The sequence below is a fragment of the Podarcis vaucheri genome, assembly GCF_965113315.1.
Source record: "Podarcis vaucheri genome assembly, chromosome: 17".
NCBI classification, from domain to species: domain Eukaryota; kingdom Metazoa; phylum Chordata; class Lepidosauria; order Squamata; family Lacertidae; genus Podarcis; species Podarcis vaucheri.
In genome coordinates this window covers 39,073,241-39,089,996 of record NC_138755.1, presented here as the reverse complement: position 1 = coordinate 39,089,996, position 16,756 = coordinate 39,073,241, and the positions used below count along the sequence as shown (strand labels likewise).

Genomic DNA, 16,756 nt, shown 5'->3' with positions numbered 1-16,756 from the left:
TCTTTCTAGTTTCAGACCAGATTTGGGCAACCCTACTCAAATCGCTTTTAGTTTTTCAAAAGTTTGGCAAAACCTGCCTTCACTTCCTTAAGTTTTTAAGCAAAATAGTCTCTTTTCCATGGACACTCCCAGGGTCTGAATCAAGTACCATGTTCTTTCATTTAAGCAGAATTCTAAACAATGAAGTATTGTTCCTTTTTTCACAATTACTAGTTCTGGGATGTAGGAATTCTGGGCTGAGCTATAAATGGACCTTAGACTCCACACAACATTATTTGACAGCGATGCTGTACACAGCATTCCGTTTCACCCCCGCCTGTGTGAATTAATGGTATGGCTCCTGTTAGTATGCCTATGAATGAATACAGACATATGGTATTTTAGCAATCAAGCTGCTGTGGCAATACGCTCACAATGTTGTATACAAACATACAATTCCCACTCCAGGATTAATCTCAGAGGAAAAAAACCACTTTCACCAATTTGCAGAAGAAGCCAGCTGGTGCTTGCAACATTAAAAAAAAAAGTTCTTTTGAAATTGATTTCCCTTTTAAAGTCTTTTTAAAGGGGGAAATCAGTTTCAAAAGAACTTTTGACTTAAAAAGATGCTGAAAGAGATCATTCATGAAGATCAAGCGGGCTTTCTCCTGGTAAGGAAGATGCAAAATAATATTAGAAATGTGATTGATATTTTGGAATATTTAGAAATGATAAACCAGCAGCACTAATGCGAGTAGATGCGGAGAAAGCCTTTGACAACATATCCTGGCACTTTATGAAAAGATTAATGTAGAGAATGGGTTGTGGAGAGACCTTCTGTAAAGGAATTGAGGCAATATATTCAGATCAGCAAGCTAAACTAATCATAAATGGAAATGTAAAAGACAGATGTAATATAGGAAAAGGGACAAGGCAAGAGTGTCCATTATCTCCATTGTTATTTATACTGGTATTGGAACTGCTAAATAAGAGAATATACTGTACAAACATAAGAGGAATTGTAGTAGGGGAGAAGTCATACAAATTAAAAGCCTTTGCTGATGACCTTATAATCATGACAGAAAATCCAAAGGAAAGCTTATTAAAAGTGTTGGAAACAATCAAGGAATTTGGTCAGGTGACGGGCTTCAAACTGAACAGTAGCAAAACGAAATTATTGGTTAAGAATATGGGAGCCCAAGAAAGAGAGGAACTAGAAAGAACTTTGAAACTGACAATCTGTAAGAAAGTAAAATACCTAGGAATATGGCTAACGGCAAAAAATATAAATCTATTCCAAGATATAAAAACATGGGAAAAAATCAAAAGGAACCTGGAGATTTGGAGTAGGTTAAAATGATCATTCTGGGGAAGAATATCCACCATAAAAATGAAAGTACTTCCAAGAATGCTTTTTTTTCTTCCAATCAATTCTGATGATAGGGGGATTGGGCTGCTTCAAAGAATGGCAACGAGACATCTCTAGATTCATCTGGTAGGGGGGCGGGGGGGGCACCCAGGATTAAGCACAACTTATTAATAAATATAAAAGAAAGAGGGGGATTTCCCCTGCCAGATTTGAAATAATACCACGAGGCAGCCTGCCTCTCCTGGGTCAGAGAATGGTTGCTGTTATGTACTGAAGTTCTCACCCTGGGCCAGCAGGGGGATACTGTAGATAGTTCAGGTCCCCATATGCAAATAAGGGATCGAAAGTGATGTTCAGCGATTGGATAGTTACCGAAAATGGTTACTGTCGCGTTCTAGTGGAGCTCTATATAAGCAGGTTGGCTGAACCCTTCAGCCCAGTTCTGTTCTGGCCTGTGAATAAACAAGAGCTGTTTGAAGAATCGCTGTGTCGTCTGATATGTTCACCCACACCTTAACAGTTGCTATGACAGAATATGGATTTATTAGATTTGGAAGGCTTCAATAACCATTATGGATGGCACGCCTATTTAGGGTATAGTAAGGTTAAGGTCCACAAAGGATTTTTGAGTCATATAAGCAAACTGCTATATGTGGTATGGGCCAAATACAAAGATCTACTTGAACCCAAAACACCCTGGTGTATATCACCCTTAGTGGCATTTGCAGTAAAGAAAAAAAAATATGAAAGGAAACTGGCCAACCTATATAGAATATTCTTAGAAGAAGAGGAAAGCCAGCTTAGATTAAAAAGTTTCAATGAAATTAGATCACATCTCTCAGACTGGCTCCAATACCATCAACTAAATGAGACATTCAAATCAGATAAAAGGAAGTGTTTTGCTACAGAACCATCTAGATTAGAAAAAGAGAAAAAGAGTAGGCAATCAAAAGAGAAAACTCTCTCTAAAATGTATAATAATAATAATAATAATAATAATAATTTTATTTATATCCCGCCCTCCCCGGCCAAAACTGGGCTCAGGGCGGCTAATATCAAAATGTATAATACATAAAAACAAACAATCAATTTAAATACAGCTTAAAATCAGATTAAAATCAGAATACAATCAGTATAAACTTCTCCTTGAGGTCAAGGAGGAGAAGGTAAAATCTGTGACGGTCGAATGGGCCCAAGACTTTGGATATAATATCCCAATGGAGTCTTGGGAAAGATTATGGAAGGAAGACCTAAGGTTTATCATGTGCTACACGCTGAGAGAGAATTTTATGAAGATGCTATATACCGTATTTTTCACCCTATAAGACACACTTTTTCCCCTCCAAAAATGAAGGGGAAATGTGTGTGCGTCCTATGGGGCAAAGACAGGCTTTCGTTGAAGCCTGGAGAGCGAGTGGAGTCGGTGCGCACCGACCCCTCTCGCTCTTCAGGCTTCAGGAAGCTCTGCGCAACCCTCGGGAGACCAACGCGCCTTCGTGCCGGGCTCCCGGGGGTTGCGCGGAGCTGCCTGCACTCCAGGGCTTCCCGGAGAGCTGCCTGCATTCCGAAGCCTGGGGCACACTGAAGAGCGTGCCTGGGCTTCGCGCAGCTCTCCGCAAGCCTGGGGAGACCGGCGCGGCTCCCTAGGCTTGCGGATAGCAGGCTGTTCTGGGGGCTGGGGTCGGGGGAAGCTCGGGCTTCCCCTGCGCCAGCCCCGTGCCTGGGGGGAAATAATTTTTTTTCTTTATTTCCCCCCCCAAAAAAAACCTAGGTGCGTCCTATGGGGCGGTGCGTCCTAGGGGGCGAAAAATATGGTAGCTGGTATTTAACGCCTTCAAAACTAGCAAAAATGTATAGGAACACCTCAAAATGATGTTGGAGCTGTGGCAAGGCAGAAGGCACAATGCTACATATGTGGTGGAACTGTAGAAAAATAAAAGAATTTTTGGAAACAGTTTACAAAGAACTCAGAAATATATTGAAGATTACCTTTGCAAAAAAAAAAACCTGAAGCCTTCCTTTTAGGCATAATAGACATGGATATTCCAAAAAAAGGTGAGGAAGATATTTCTCTATGCCGCCATGGCAGCAAAAATTATAATAGCTAGAAACTGGAAAGGAGATGTAACACCGACTAAACTGGAGTGGCAATCAAATTAATTAAGTTTGCAGAATTAGCAAAAATGACGGAAAAATTAAGGGACCTGACTGAACATTTATGAGGACATGTATAGAAAGTATCTCAGGGAGCACTGCAAAAAATTGAACTCGTTGACAGGCCTGGAGTGACTTTCGTTGGAAAGTAGGAAACCATAGAAACTTAATAGAACTAAGATGTATTATTAGTGATAAAGATAAGTGCAACAAACCGAAAAGCACTAAGGAACCGTGATGGGGTGATGGAAAGTCTCCATAGAAGATACGTATTATGAAACTATTATATCTTTTTGTAAGATGTTAAAGTGTTTTCATTGACTGTTTGTTTTCTTTTTGGAATCAATAAACCAAAGTATTAAAAAGAAGGAAGGAAGAAACAGGTTTCCCTTTAATAAATAAAACAATTATATTTTCAAATAACTAGTCAAGTTGCATTTTTTAAAATGAAAAATATGGATGGACCGTCCTTTTGAAGACTGGGAGAAGGAGAAAGGCATACAACGGCGACCTGGGTTCAAATCCCTAAGGAACATATCTGTTTATTGTGTCACACGTATGGAGGAAACCAGGGATTATTCTTTTCAGCTGGAGCTCACCGGACCTCAGTTCTGGCACCTCTTAGGTGGGTGCCATTGCCATTATAAGAGAGCAACAGAGACGTTCATGGTGAATTCTGCCAACTCTTTTTTCCAGAAAAATAGCACTGGAGGAAACCACTATAAATGGGAAGGGGAAGCCTATTTTAAAAGTACAGTTGTACCCACCCCTACCATATAACATCAGGGTTAGGCAACCTAAGGCCCAGGTGCCAGATGTGGCCCAATCACCTTCTCAATCAATGAGGGCCAGTGTGGTGTAGTGGTTAAGAGCGGTGGACTCGTAATCTGGGGAACCGGGTTCGCTTCCCCGCTCCTCCACATGCAGCTGCTGGGTGACCTTGGGCCAGTCACACTTCTCTGAAGTCTCTCAGCCCCACTCACCTCACAGAGTGTTTGTTGTGGGGGAGGAAGGGAAAGGAGAATGTTAGCCGCTTTGAGACTCCTGAAGGGGAGTGATAAAGCGGGATATCAAATCCAAACTCCTCCTCCTCCTCCTCCTCCTCCTCGTCCTCTTCTTCTTCTTCTTCTTCTTCTTCTTCTTCTTCTTCTTCTTCAATCCGGCCCACGGATGGTCCAGGAATCAGCATGTTTTTACATGAGTGGAATATGTCCTTTTATTTAAAACGCTTCTCTGGGTTATTTGTGGGGCATAGGAATTCATTCATTTTTCCCCCCCAAAATACAGTGGTACCTCAGGTTACATACGCTTCAGGTTAAATACGCTTCAGGTTACAGACTCCGCTAACCCAGAAATAGTGTTTCAGGTTAAGAACTTTGCTTCAGGATGAGAACAGAAATCGTGCTCCGGCGGTGCAGCGGCAGCAGGAGGCCCCATTAGCTAAAGTGGTTTTCAGATTAAGAACAGTTTCAGGTTAAGTGCAGACCTCCAGAGCAAATTAAGTGCTTAACCCGAGGTACCACTGTATAGTCCGGCCCCCCACATGGTCTGAGGGATGGAGGACTGGCTCACGGCTGAAAAAGGTTGCTGAAATCTGGTTCAGATCTTCCACACTGGAGCTCCTATTCACGCACCCACAAAAGCACACAGACTTCTGTAGTAAAGTCATTTTATTTCTACTCTGCAAGGAAATTAGTTGGCTGCATGCCCTGTGCTCAAAAAACAGAGTGTCCCAAGAAAAGCAGAACAAAGCGAACCATTTGGATTGCTGCAGCCTCTGCCAAAAAGATGTCGTCATGGCGGGTACGCTCCTGAAACATGTCCCTCCCAAGCGCTCACACCCAGCTCTTGGCAACGGAGCCTGTCGCCCTGTGACTCACTTGGCTTCTGCCCCTTTGATGGACGAAAGAGTCCCTAGCCAGAGCTTCTGTTTCCTTGGCAAGCGGCCCCTTCCTCTTCCCACCTACCCTCCTAGTGGCAGCGGTGCACTTCCACCAGATGCCGGCATTGCCTGCACTTCACTGAGCAGCACCAGCGGAATTTGCAGCTACATCTTTCCACCACCTCGGCTTGAGTCGTGCGGAAGCCGCGGCCACAGCAAAGCAGCTCGCAGCCGTCCACAGCAGGGGATGTCCTGTTGCACTGACGTCCTGTGGTGCCAAAGATCCCTCCGCGGGGGTCCCAGTTACAGAAATCCGGGCTGGCCACCAAGTAGACCAAGTCGTGAGTAGCGTAGGGCTTAAAGCGGGAGCTCTTGGGCACCAGCAGCTTTCGAGATCCCACGCGCTTCAGGTGCACCTCCGTGGCACTTTCGAATTTCTCCTTCAGGAGGTTGCCCACTTGGTGAAACGGGGGCATGACCTTCCAGCACGTGCGGATCTCACAGGAGCCCGACACCCCGTGACACTTGCATTCCACCTTCATGTGGGACAGGATGGCCTAGAAAACAGAAGCAAAGATTCCAAGGGCACCTTCAAGTTTCGTGTATGTACTGAGTTGAATAGGATCCAAAATGCAGCAGCCTGATTGGTCCTAGAACAATAGGATTCAGAATGCAGCAGTCTGATTGGTCCTAGAACAATGCAGCAGTATGACTGGTCCGCAGGAGCCACCCAATCCCGCTCCTGATGGAAGTGAATCCGCAACCTGATTGGCCTACAGGAGAATCCCGGAATTAGCCAATCACATGCAGCCCATTGTGTAAATAATGTATATAAAGCAGATACTTTGGGGGAACTTTCATTCCTCCTCACCACTATGAGCTGAATAAAGAGCATGAAATCCACTCTCGACTCCAAGCAAATTTCAGTGTAGCAGATGCGTCAGGAGCTAGAGCCGTCTGTCATCTGCATGAAGCGAACCTGCATGTACTGGAAATTTTTTTTGTGTGTGTGTGTGTGTGTGTGTGTTTTCCCCCCAAACGCTCACCATCAGCATGGAAAGAAACTGCATTTGAAAACTATCAAAAGAGAAGGAAAACTTTGGTGAAGTTTTCTTGGATAAGGAGGGAGGTTATTGCTGCATTTACTTAACTTTTGACGTGGCCAAAGGGTTTTGCAAGTGCTCTGTCTTTTTATAAGGAGTTTCTCTGGTGGTGTGCATTCTGCAGCCTTCCTAGGTGCCTGCACTTCTTTGAAACCTCTTGATGTACTCAGCTGCACTTTCCTTTAAGTGCAGGAAGTCAGAAAGGCTGTCTGCTATGTGCCTGCAGCTGTCCGTCATTTTTGGTTTTTTAAAAGTGAAGTCGGTTTACTTTTAAAGTACGGCCGTACCTCAGAAGCCGAATGGAATCCATTCCGGAAGTCCGTTCAACTTTCAAAACGTTTGGAAACCAAAGAACGGCTTCTGATTGGCTGCAGGAAGCTCCTGCAGCCAATCAGAAGCCAAAATGGAAATTCAGTTTCCAAAGAACGTTCACAAACCGAAACACTCACTTCCGGGTTTGCGGCTTTCGGAAGCTAAAACTTTCGACTCAAAAGGCGTTCAGGATCCAAGGTACGACTGTAATCTGTGCAGAAAGCTTTCTTTAAAAAGTAAAAAAACAAACAAACAGTAAATGGAAGAACTTTCCCTAAAAACATAACCAGCAAGTGTATCACAGGTGGGGGGTGCTGCAGAGCAGCAAATATATATTTAAGGGAAATTATTGCACTGTTGACCACCTCACAACAATAAGATGAACCCAAGCCTGAGTCCAACAATATTATTAAGAAATTTCAAACCACAATGTAAACAAAGCAAAAGAACAGAAGCCTCTCTTACTGGAGAAGAAAACTTTTAGAGAGCGGAAGATCGGATTTGGCAAAGCACTGAATTCGGCTGTGAACATTTTATCGTAGAATCACTGTTTGTTTGTTTCCTACAAAGTGCACACACAGTTTAGATCTAGTGCATATTTTTTGACTCCTGAAAAGTGTTTCTCCAGAAACTGCTTTCATTCTGAAAATAAAAGCTGATTGAAGGTGGATTCTGCATAAGCGTGAAAACTGATGCAGGTGGTCCCAGCAATGGAGAATGTTTCCACATGGGCCCAATGATGTTGCTTCTGGGCATGTACAGCAAGATCACAATCACCACTTCCTTCTTCATTCATGTGCAGGGAGGAAAAGGCATGGATAACCTAATCAAGGGGAGAGTTTTCAACTGCATATCAAGAAATCACACCCACCTTTGTGCAGGGCAGGATCTGGAATCAGCATAGACTGAAAGCAGCATATTGAGGATGAGCATTTTATTATTATTATTATTGTTAATAGCTACACCTTTGTGCTACAAACAGGTACATGTGTAGGGGAGGGGAAAGCTTTACCAAAGTATTCCATGCCCTAAAGGGTGGATTCCAGACTCTCTAAGTGTCCCTATTTTCCAGGGACAGTCTCAGGTTTACAGAAGCCGCTCTGGTTTCTGATTTGATCCCAGAATGTCCTGCTTTTCCTTAGGACATCCCTATTTTCATGTTGGAGGGTCTGGAGTTATGCGACCCCCAAGCCAAGGAGATAAGATACAACCTTTAGAAGACATCTGAAGGTAGCCCTATATGGGAAAGGATTTTTTAAAAAATGTTTAATGTTTTATTGTGTTTTTATATATGTTGGAAGCCACCCAGAGTGGCTGAGGCAACACAGTCAGATGGGCGGGGCAGAAATATTATTATTATAAGGACGTCACTAATTCATTGGAGAAATGTTGGAGAGTATGTGACAGGAAGCTCCCGACCCCAGTGGCGTAGCGTGGGGGTGCAGGGGGGGCTGGCCGCACCAGGCACAACATCTGGGGGTTAGGGTTAGGGGGCGCAAATCCACGGGTTAGGGGAAACAAATTACTTGCCTTGCCCCAGGTGCTGACAACCCACGCTACGCCACTGCCCGACCCACCTGAACCAGCAGCATGGATGAGCCCCATCATGAGACTTACCTTTCTGCCTGCTTCATTGTTGTGCAAGTTCATTAGTACTCTGCTGGAGGATGAGCCACGGTTCCGCTCCGTGGTGTCCACGAAGGCCTGGGAGAAGGCAATGCCATAGGACAAGTTGTCAGAGCAGCCTGACCACTGGAACCCTGTTGGGTTGGGGAAGAAGAGAGAACAGAGTTCTGTACAGTCTGTACTAAAATGCACGTTCAACATTCCGCAACCAGAGCACCTGAATTCTGCAACATGCACAAGTCAGACAAATTTGCAGGGGCTTTTAAATTTTATTTTCCAAAATGTATTGGTTCCAATTTTTTCCTAGTACAGTTGTACCTTGGTTTTTGAACAGCTTACTTCTCAAACGTTTTGGCTCCCGAACGCCGTAAACCCAGAAGTGAGTGTTCCCGTTTGCAAACTATTTTTGGAAGCCAAACGTCCGATGGGGCTTCCTTCAGCCAATCAGAAGCCGTGCTTTGGTTTTCGAACGTTTTGGAAGTCGAACGGACTTCCAGAACAGATTCCGTTCGACTTCCAAGGTATGACTGTAGAGGAGAAAGGAAAGAAGGATGCCAAAGTCTTAGCCTCTAACCACTAAAAGTGTTGTCTGACAACCCCATTGGGTTCTGAGGTTCAATCTAGGAGGCCTTATACACACACACAGTCCCAGTCCTATTTTTTTGCAACTAGAAGTCCAAGCAACTTCCTTAAAACCAAATAAAAAGCCGATTCTTATGAGGCATGTAATGTGGCTTTCTGTGCTTCTGCAGAAATGAATCACAGCAGCTCCTCCTCCTAACGACAAGAACAAAATCAGGGTGCCTATGGTCAGATAGGAGCCTCTCCCTTTATTCTTCCAGTCAAAGCTAATTGCTCTTCCCTTACTCTTCCACATAGCTAGGAACACCAGAGTGATTCCATTCTGAAAACTGACATTTCCCCTTGCTCATATTACTCACGCTCTCCTCCTTAGACCGGGGCATGATTACTAGTTCATGCCAGTTGTATTTCTCCTTACCTTCAGGGCTGACTCCTCTGACCTTGCGATCACACCCACACTTTTCCAGTTCGCCGCGGCTACAGGCTCGGGTCACAGCAAATGCGATCCCGGCTGAAGAGACAGCATGAACAAAAGCCGATTCCCGAGTGCCTGCAGAAAAGAATGTAATAATAATAATAATAATAATAATAATAATAATAATAATAATAATTTATTATTTATATACCCCGCCCATCTGGCTGGGAATCCCCAGCCACTCTGGGCGGCTTCCAAAAGAATATTAAAATACTATAATACATCAAACATTAAAAGCTTCCCGAAACAGGGCTGCCTTCAGATGTCTTCTAAAAAGTCTAGTAGTTGTTGTTCTCTTTGACATCTGGTGGGAGGGTGTTCCACAGGGAAGGCGCCACTACCGAGAAGGCCCTCTGCCTGGTTCCCTGTAACTTGGCTTCTCGCAGTGAGGGAACCGCCAGAAGGCCCTCAGAGCTGGACCTCAGTGTCCAGGTAGAATGATGGGGGTGGAGACGCTCCTTCAGATATACTGGACCAAGGCCGTTGTATTAGCAGAAGGGCTGATGAGAGGTGGCTTAGAGGGCTCAAGCCCCAGGCCCTATCCCTTTCTTAAAGCATTTTTTGAGTGCTGAATTTGGGAGGGGGGCACTGCAAAGCAGAGGGCCGGTGATCCCCCACCCACCCACCCACCCACCCCGTAATTCCCAAGAGGCAGCTCTACAAATAAATTAGCCTATACAAATGTGTGTTGTGAGGCTTCTACCCTGAGTCTTTGCAGTGCCTAGGAAGGCCTCTGGGTGTATGAGAATGTGTGTGTATGTCCATGTACCCCTTTGTATACAGAGTGCACCCTTTACTGTCTCCAGTCTAGGGGAATGGTTGCCATTTATTTGGGGGTGGGGAGCCAAACAGTGCACTTGGGAAGTAGAGGGAAGTGAGGGGCAGGTGGGGCTTGTCAGCCTGGGAAACGGTAGCCCATCTAGGAGAAGGAGAACTCTGATCCTAAAGCTCCGCTGTCTTGTGGAATATGTCTGGGAGAAGAAAAACCCAGCAATAAGCCTTACACAAATCCAGTGGCATCTCTAAGATGGTTGGATGGTTCCTTGTCCTGCAGCCAAGCTCTATGAAATATATTTGGAGTTGAGTGTGAATTTCATGCTCTTAGTAGCAATGAATGAAACTTTCCCCAAAACATCTAGCTATATATACATTATTTACACAATGGGCCCCACATGATTGGCTAATTCCGGGCTGCTCCTGTAAGCCAATCAGGTTGTGGATTCACCTCCTTCAGAAGCCTGATTGGCTGCTCCTGCAGGCCAGTCAGGACACTGATTCACTCCCACCTGGAGCTAGATTGGGTGGTTCCTGTGTTTCTTATGTACATTGTGTTTTTATATACATTGGAAGCTGCCCAGAGTGGCTGGGGCAACCCAGTAAGATGTGTGGGGTATAAATAGTAAAATGATCATTATGGAATGGGACATCCGTATTTTTCATTGGATAAATGTTGGAAGGTATGGATTTGTGTGTGCATGCAATGTTCATTCTTATATACCCACACCCAGAAGGCCTTTGCAGTATGAAACCTTATCTTAAATAGGTATTTCACGAGTGTCTTTTGGGTGGAATCCTCTCCCCAAATTTCATCCATCCTTTCTTCACTGTCAAGACACAAGAGCATCACTGAGCCACTGAATAAAATGAAGCAGTCTAAATTCAGAGGTAGTTGAGGAATCCAAGCAGAAAGATGACATCCATGACAGAAAGATTTTGCTAGTGTTTATTCCAAGACCTCTTACTTGCAAGATCTCCCTTCTCAGCGACGCCTTTTTGGAGGAATGCTGAGGAAACATCTGCACAAAGCTTTTCCCTCATCATTTCTCTTTGTTCCTGCTCTAGTTATATGGCTTAGTCTGGTTGCTGTAGAAAGTTGGGCAGGCACCATATGAACCACGTTCCTTATATTAAGTACTGCATAACAGCATAGCAACCAAGTTCCCTTGCCAGAAATATGAAACTCTGTGGAGTCCTGCTGTGGTACCTCGGTATTCAAGCATCTCAGAAGCTAAACGTTTCAGTTTTCAAACACTGAAAACCCAGAAATCTGCTCCACTTCCCAGTGGGGAGGAGTTGCGGTGGACCGCATGGCCACCCACTCCCCACCAGGGGCAGGGGACTTTGTCCCCCGTTGCCTGGGAGATCCCAGCCACATCAGAGCCCAGCCAGCCAATCCACTGGCCGTGGCCGTTTAAACGGAGGAGCGAGCCAGAGGACTTCCTCTTTGGCTCACTTCCTCAGTCACCCGCCCTCCCTCCCTATTTTGCAGGTTAGGAAATGGCCTTGCTATGGACTTTGGTTGGTCGCCTTGGTTGTCCGAGGGGCCTGGTAGGATTTTTTCCACTTGGCAAATTGGCACTGGCCACTTGGTTTTCGCCTACCTCGTAGCAATCGTCACAATTTTGTTAGGGTTGCAGTTAGGCATTGTTTGACCTTGTGTGGGGGAGGGGAGGTGTGGCCATCCCCTGCCCCTCCATGCTTAAGGGTATTCTGTTAAAGGAACCCGGGGGTGTTGTTCTAGTCTGAAGCCCGCCTGGGGGCTAGGGCCTTGACCCGACCCCGACAGGAACATCAGGGGGAGCTTGAGTTGGTTCGCATCGACAGGGCTCCCCCTACCGGTGGTTTACCCTTACTGGACTTCCTGCACAATGGGCAGGAGTCAGATACAGTCAGGTCCAATCAATGCCTAAGCCAGTACTGCTCACATTCTGTAATTTCAAGAAAGTTGTGGCCAAAATTTGCCCAATAACATAAACCTAATATCTGTGTCCTTGTGTGAGTTATTTCCAACGGGGGGGGGGGGCTGCAGGGTCTCGACACGCAAATAATTGCTCCCGTTTTCGAATGTGCCTTGGAAGTCAAACAGTTTCCACTGCACTTTTTTCAATTTTCTCCAGTGACTTTGCTGACCGCCCTTTGCGCCTCAGTTGTCAAATGTTTCGGAAGTCGAACGGTCTTCCGGAACAGGTTAAGTTTGACAACCGAGATACCACTGTATGCCAATTTAGTTCAGATTCTATATTGGGTCAGGGTTCCATTTGCTGTTACCATAAAAACCCAAGCTGATACTAAGAATATGGGGTTTAGATGGGAGTGGTGTAGTGGTTAGAGTGTTGGACTAGAACTAGATCAGAGTTCAAATCCCCATGCATTCATGAAGTGTGCCGTGTGACCTTGGGCCAGTGGAGCTGCGGACACACCATACATTTAAATTACAATCATGCTGGCCACATGACCCAGAAGCTGTACGCCGGCTCCCTTGGCCAGTAAAGCGAGATGAGCATCGCAACCCCAGAGTCGGCCACTACTGGACCCAGTGGCGTAACGTGGGTTGTCAGCACCCGGGGCAAGGCAAGTAATTTGCGCCCCCTAAACCGTGGATTTGCGCCCCCTAACCCTAACCCCCAGATGCTGCGGCCGGTGCGGCCGGCCCCCCCTGCACCCCCCACGCTACGCCACTGACTGGACCTAATGGTCAGGGGTCCCTTTACCTTTACCTGCATGTGCTTTAAATGTATGGTGCTTGCAAAGCCGTAGTCTCTCAACCTAACCTTATTCATGGGGTTGCTGTGAGGAAAAAATGGAGGGGCAGGGAGAACAGTGCCCCCCATATTGAGCCCCTTGGAGGAAAGAAGGGATACAAGTGTATTAATTGACTGACTGACTGACTGGTATGCCCTAGTCATGTTATTAATGAAGTCTGACCTTGCAGAATAACTTTCCCGAAAACCTGCAGCCCCTGCAGGGTGGAGCAGTTCCAGGGGCGGTTGCGAAACTGGAGCTGGCACTCTTTGAGGGCCACCTCAGCGCCATGCTTTACCGAGTCCATGGCTTCCGCTTGGTGGTGGCATATCCTCACTTGCTCCTGCGACAAACCCTTCAAGCTTTGGCAGGCGCTGGGGTCTCTCACAAGCCCTCGGAGGGAGGGCTGTTTGGCCAGGTATCTATGCAAAAGGGAGGGTGAGGAAAGGGAAGCATTGGAGACAAGATTGTTAAACAGTTTTGGGTAAGGGGAATCAGTCCCCTCGCCCATGTCATTATGACCCAGCTGCATTTTTCTTGCAGGTGGCAGCATTTCTGCATTCCTGAGCGATTCCCCCTGTTATGTACTGAAGTTCTCACCCTGGGCCAGCAGGGGGATACTGTAGATAGTTTTTACTCAGGTCAACATATGCAAATAAGGGATCGAAAGTGACGTTCAGGGATTGGATAGTTACAGAAAGCTGTTACAGTTATGTTGTACTGGAGCTCTATATAAGCAGGCTGACTGAACCCTTCAGTTCAGTTCAGTTCTGTTCTGGCCTGTGAATAAACAAGAGCCTTTTGAAGAATCGCTGTGTCGTCTGATATTTTCACCCACAACTTAACACCCACAACTTAACACCACCCACAACTTAACACTATTCAACAGAATACAGTGGTACCTTAGGTTACAAATACATTGGGTTACAAACACTTTGGGTTACAGACTCCGCTAACCAGGAAGTAGTACCTCAGGTTGAGAACTTTACTTCAGGATGAGAACAGAAATCACGCGATGGTGGTAGCGGGAGGCCCTATTACCTAAAGTGGTACCTCAGGTTAAGAACGGTTTCAGGTTAAGAACGGACCTCCGGAACGAATTAAGTTTGTAACCAGAGGTACCACTGTAGTTGGAGCAAAGTGAAGTCATCCGCCTCAAGCCCTCTGACTGCAGTTCTCCTTTGGAGCGTGTCCCTCTCACTTTCCTCTGAATTCATCCCACAGGAAGTATCGTCCACCAACCCCACCCCTTCTTCTAAAACCCCTTTGTGAAGTTTTGGCAAGTGGCAAGCCGAGTAGCTCAGTCGGCAAGACCACAAGGCTCTTAATCTCAGGGCTGAGTCCCACGTTGAGCAAAAGACTCCTGCATCACAGGGGGTTGGTCTAGATGACCCCCTGGGTCCCTTCCTACTCTGCCATTCTGTGATTCTAGGGTTTACTTACAGCCAAGTCACGGCGAGGGCATGGTGCGCCAAAGCCAGCACTGAGCACAGGTAGACACTTTCCATCTTGCTACTTTGCCAGATAATTAACTCTCCCTCTTCTTTGCCTTCCTTCCCCAATTCTGCTGAAGGCTTACTCCAAAAGCAGTCTGGCAGCTGGGCAGAAAACAGATACTCCGGCCCCCTTGGAAACCATGTTAGCTGCTCCTCTTCATCCACGCTGACATCTTACTTACTGAGAGGCATTCATTGCAGGGTTCTCAGCCATCGGTTCACCCACTGATTCACATATCTGGACCGCAACATAAAGAATTTTTTAAGTGGGTTCTCTTAAGCCCACTCTGAAGATGGAGGTTTTATATTTTCTCGCAAACTCTTCCTTCTTCAACCCCAGATCTTCACGCCGCAAACCATGCAAGATCATTACAGGGCAGAGTTCCCAACTCAACCGAGCTCTTTGCTACTTCAAAATCCTGCTGGCATTAGATGGTTGTCGCTCAGGATGACAATCCTTCTTTCTGCTTGGCTCAGCTGCCCAGCTCTCCCTTCTTCAACCCACCAGTCCGATTAAGCACTCAGGCAAGACCCCAGTGCCGGTTCCCAGGAAGGGAGAGCAGAGGGGAGCCTGGGCTGGCGAGAGACTTGGCTGTCTTGCTTGGCTCCCTTGCAGATGTGGAGATGCCTCCGGTCTATCCTACGGCCCTCATGGTGACAGCAAACACAGACAGCTTTGCCTGCTGCTCGCCAGGCCCTTTCGCTCTTTCCCTGCTGGTGATTTCGCAGCCCCTCCTAAAACTTTGGACACAGAGGCAGCTGTGTGGGAGACAAACGGTGACACTTCAACCAAAGCCGACCCTAGTTTATGGGAATCGCTTATTTCGCACTGGGTCAATTTGCTTTCCTCCTAGTCAAAGGCTGGGATGTCTATGGAAACTGGGTAGAATTTAAACTCTTTAAGCTAGGTAGGGAGAATCGTGACAGAAATCAATTCCCTTCAGAAATCGCTGCTGTCCTTCTGAGGAATCCGAGGGAAGTTGAACCCTTGTATTGTCAGTTGCAAGAAGACACTCGCAAGAGACAAGGCAGATATTATCTGCCTTTTAAAGATAGTGCATGCTCCCTTCTCCCTCACCCACCACACGCCACCCCAGCACATAATACGGGTGACAAAACTTCTTGTTTTCTTCTTGTGGATTTGACTGATTGTGCCTTCACAACGGCGTCGCTAAATGTGTGAGAGGCAAGAGAGCCTCCGTATCCCCGATACAATAGTTGTGAGCGAGGCTCATTTTAAAATGAGGAGGTTTTACTTTGGCCCCCATCTGCAATATACGTTTAAAGCAGTATGATGCCACTTTAAACTGTCATGGCTCCTCCCAAAGAATCCTGGGAAATGTGGTTTGTGAAAGGTGCTGACAGTTGTCAGGAGGCCCCTGTTCCCTTAAGAGCTACAATTCTTTAAGTGTTAATCCATCTTCTTGGGGGACTCTGAGAACTGCACCCCTGTGAAGGGAATAGTGGTCTTCTAACCACTCTCCTAGCAGACTTAAAAAAACTACACTTCCCAGGATCCTTTGGGGGAAGCCATGAGTGTTTAAAGAGGTGTGATACTGCTTTAGATGTATAGTGCAGCTGAGGCCTGTGTCAAAGCAAGCTATCTTAGTTCTAGCAACTACAAGAAGTTACAAGAACAATGTAAAAAAGGAGAAAGCGAAATAAAACCATATTCCAGTCACCCATCTCTCCTAACTTCCCGGAGGTACCTATACATATGAATCTGCACATGCAAATCGGCATCGTGGGTCTATGCCATGAGTCCTTTAAGTATCTAGCAATGCACACACATCCTATTACATATCCCTCAACTGTCCTGTTTTCAACGGGACATCCTGGAATTATATAAGCTAGGGACGTCCAACTCCCAAGAGACTGCGATCTATTCCCAGAATAAAAAGCTGGCAGTGATCTACCCATGGGGGGGGGGCAAAGTTGACCTTTTTTTAGGAGGGCAGGTCTAAATTGTTGAGCTTTTTCGGGGGAGGCAAGTCAAATTGGCTAACCTCTTTTTAGGGGAGAAAGTCGCTCACCAGAAGATCACAGGGATAACTCTGTCTGGCGCTTTTGCGATCGTGCGTGAGTGAAGGACGGGGGAGGAGGCGGGGCCGGATGGTCTCTTCCCCGCCAACCTGTGGGGGAAATAGAGGCCATGACTGACCGCTAGCTGTCAACCAGTCGATCGTGGTCAACCGGTTGGACATCCCTGATATAAGCCATTGGATCCCGGAACGTCCGGTTTTTCAGTCCAGCACT

At 46.2% G+C, this 16,756-nt stretch overlaps 1 protein-coding gene across 1 annotated transcript; it reads right to left on the bottom strand.

Annotated features, from left to right (window-relative positions):
• Window positions 1–5,237: 5,237 nt before the first annotated feature.
• Window positions 5,238–14,967, bottom strand: LOC309522666 (protein Wnt-4-like). Its single transcript, XM_082206135.1, has 5 exons — window positions 14,448–14,967; window positions 13,188–13,426; window positions 9,426–9,557; window positions 8,417–8,559; window positions 5,238–5,941 (listed from the first exon to the last, which is right to left on the bottom strand). Exons 1-5 carry the CDS (start codon window positions 14,510–14,512, stop codon window positions 5,474–5,476), a joined length of 1,047 nt encoding a protein of 348 aa, XP_082062261.1. The 5' UTR covers window positions 14,513–14,967; the 3' UTR covers window positions 5,238–5,473.
• Between the last annotated feature and the right edge of the window lie 1,789 nt (window positions 14,968–16,756).

Excerpts from the sequence above, each read along its gene's own strand:
- LOC309522666 (XM_082206135.1), bottom strand. The coding sequence starts at position 14,512 with ATGGAAAGTGTCTACCTGTGCTCAGTGCTGGCTTTGGCGCACCATGCC. Across the intron at positions 9,558-13,187 it reads CGGGAAAGTTATTCTGCAAG|GCACTCGGGAATCGGCTTTT; the intron begins GTCAGACTTCAT and ends TCTTTTCTGCAG. Across the intron at positions 8,560-9,425 it reads CAGAGGAGTCAGCCCTGAAG|GGTTCCAGTGGTCAGGCTGC; the intron begins GTAAGGAGAAAT and ends CCAACCCAACAG.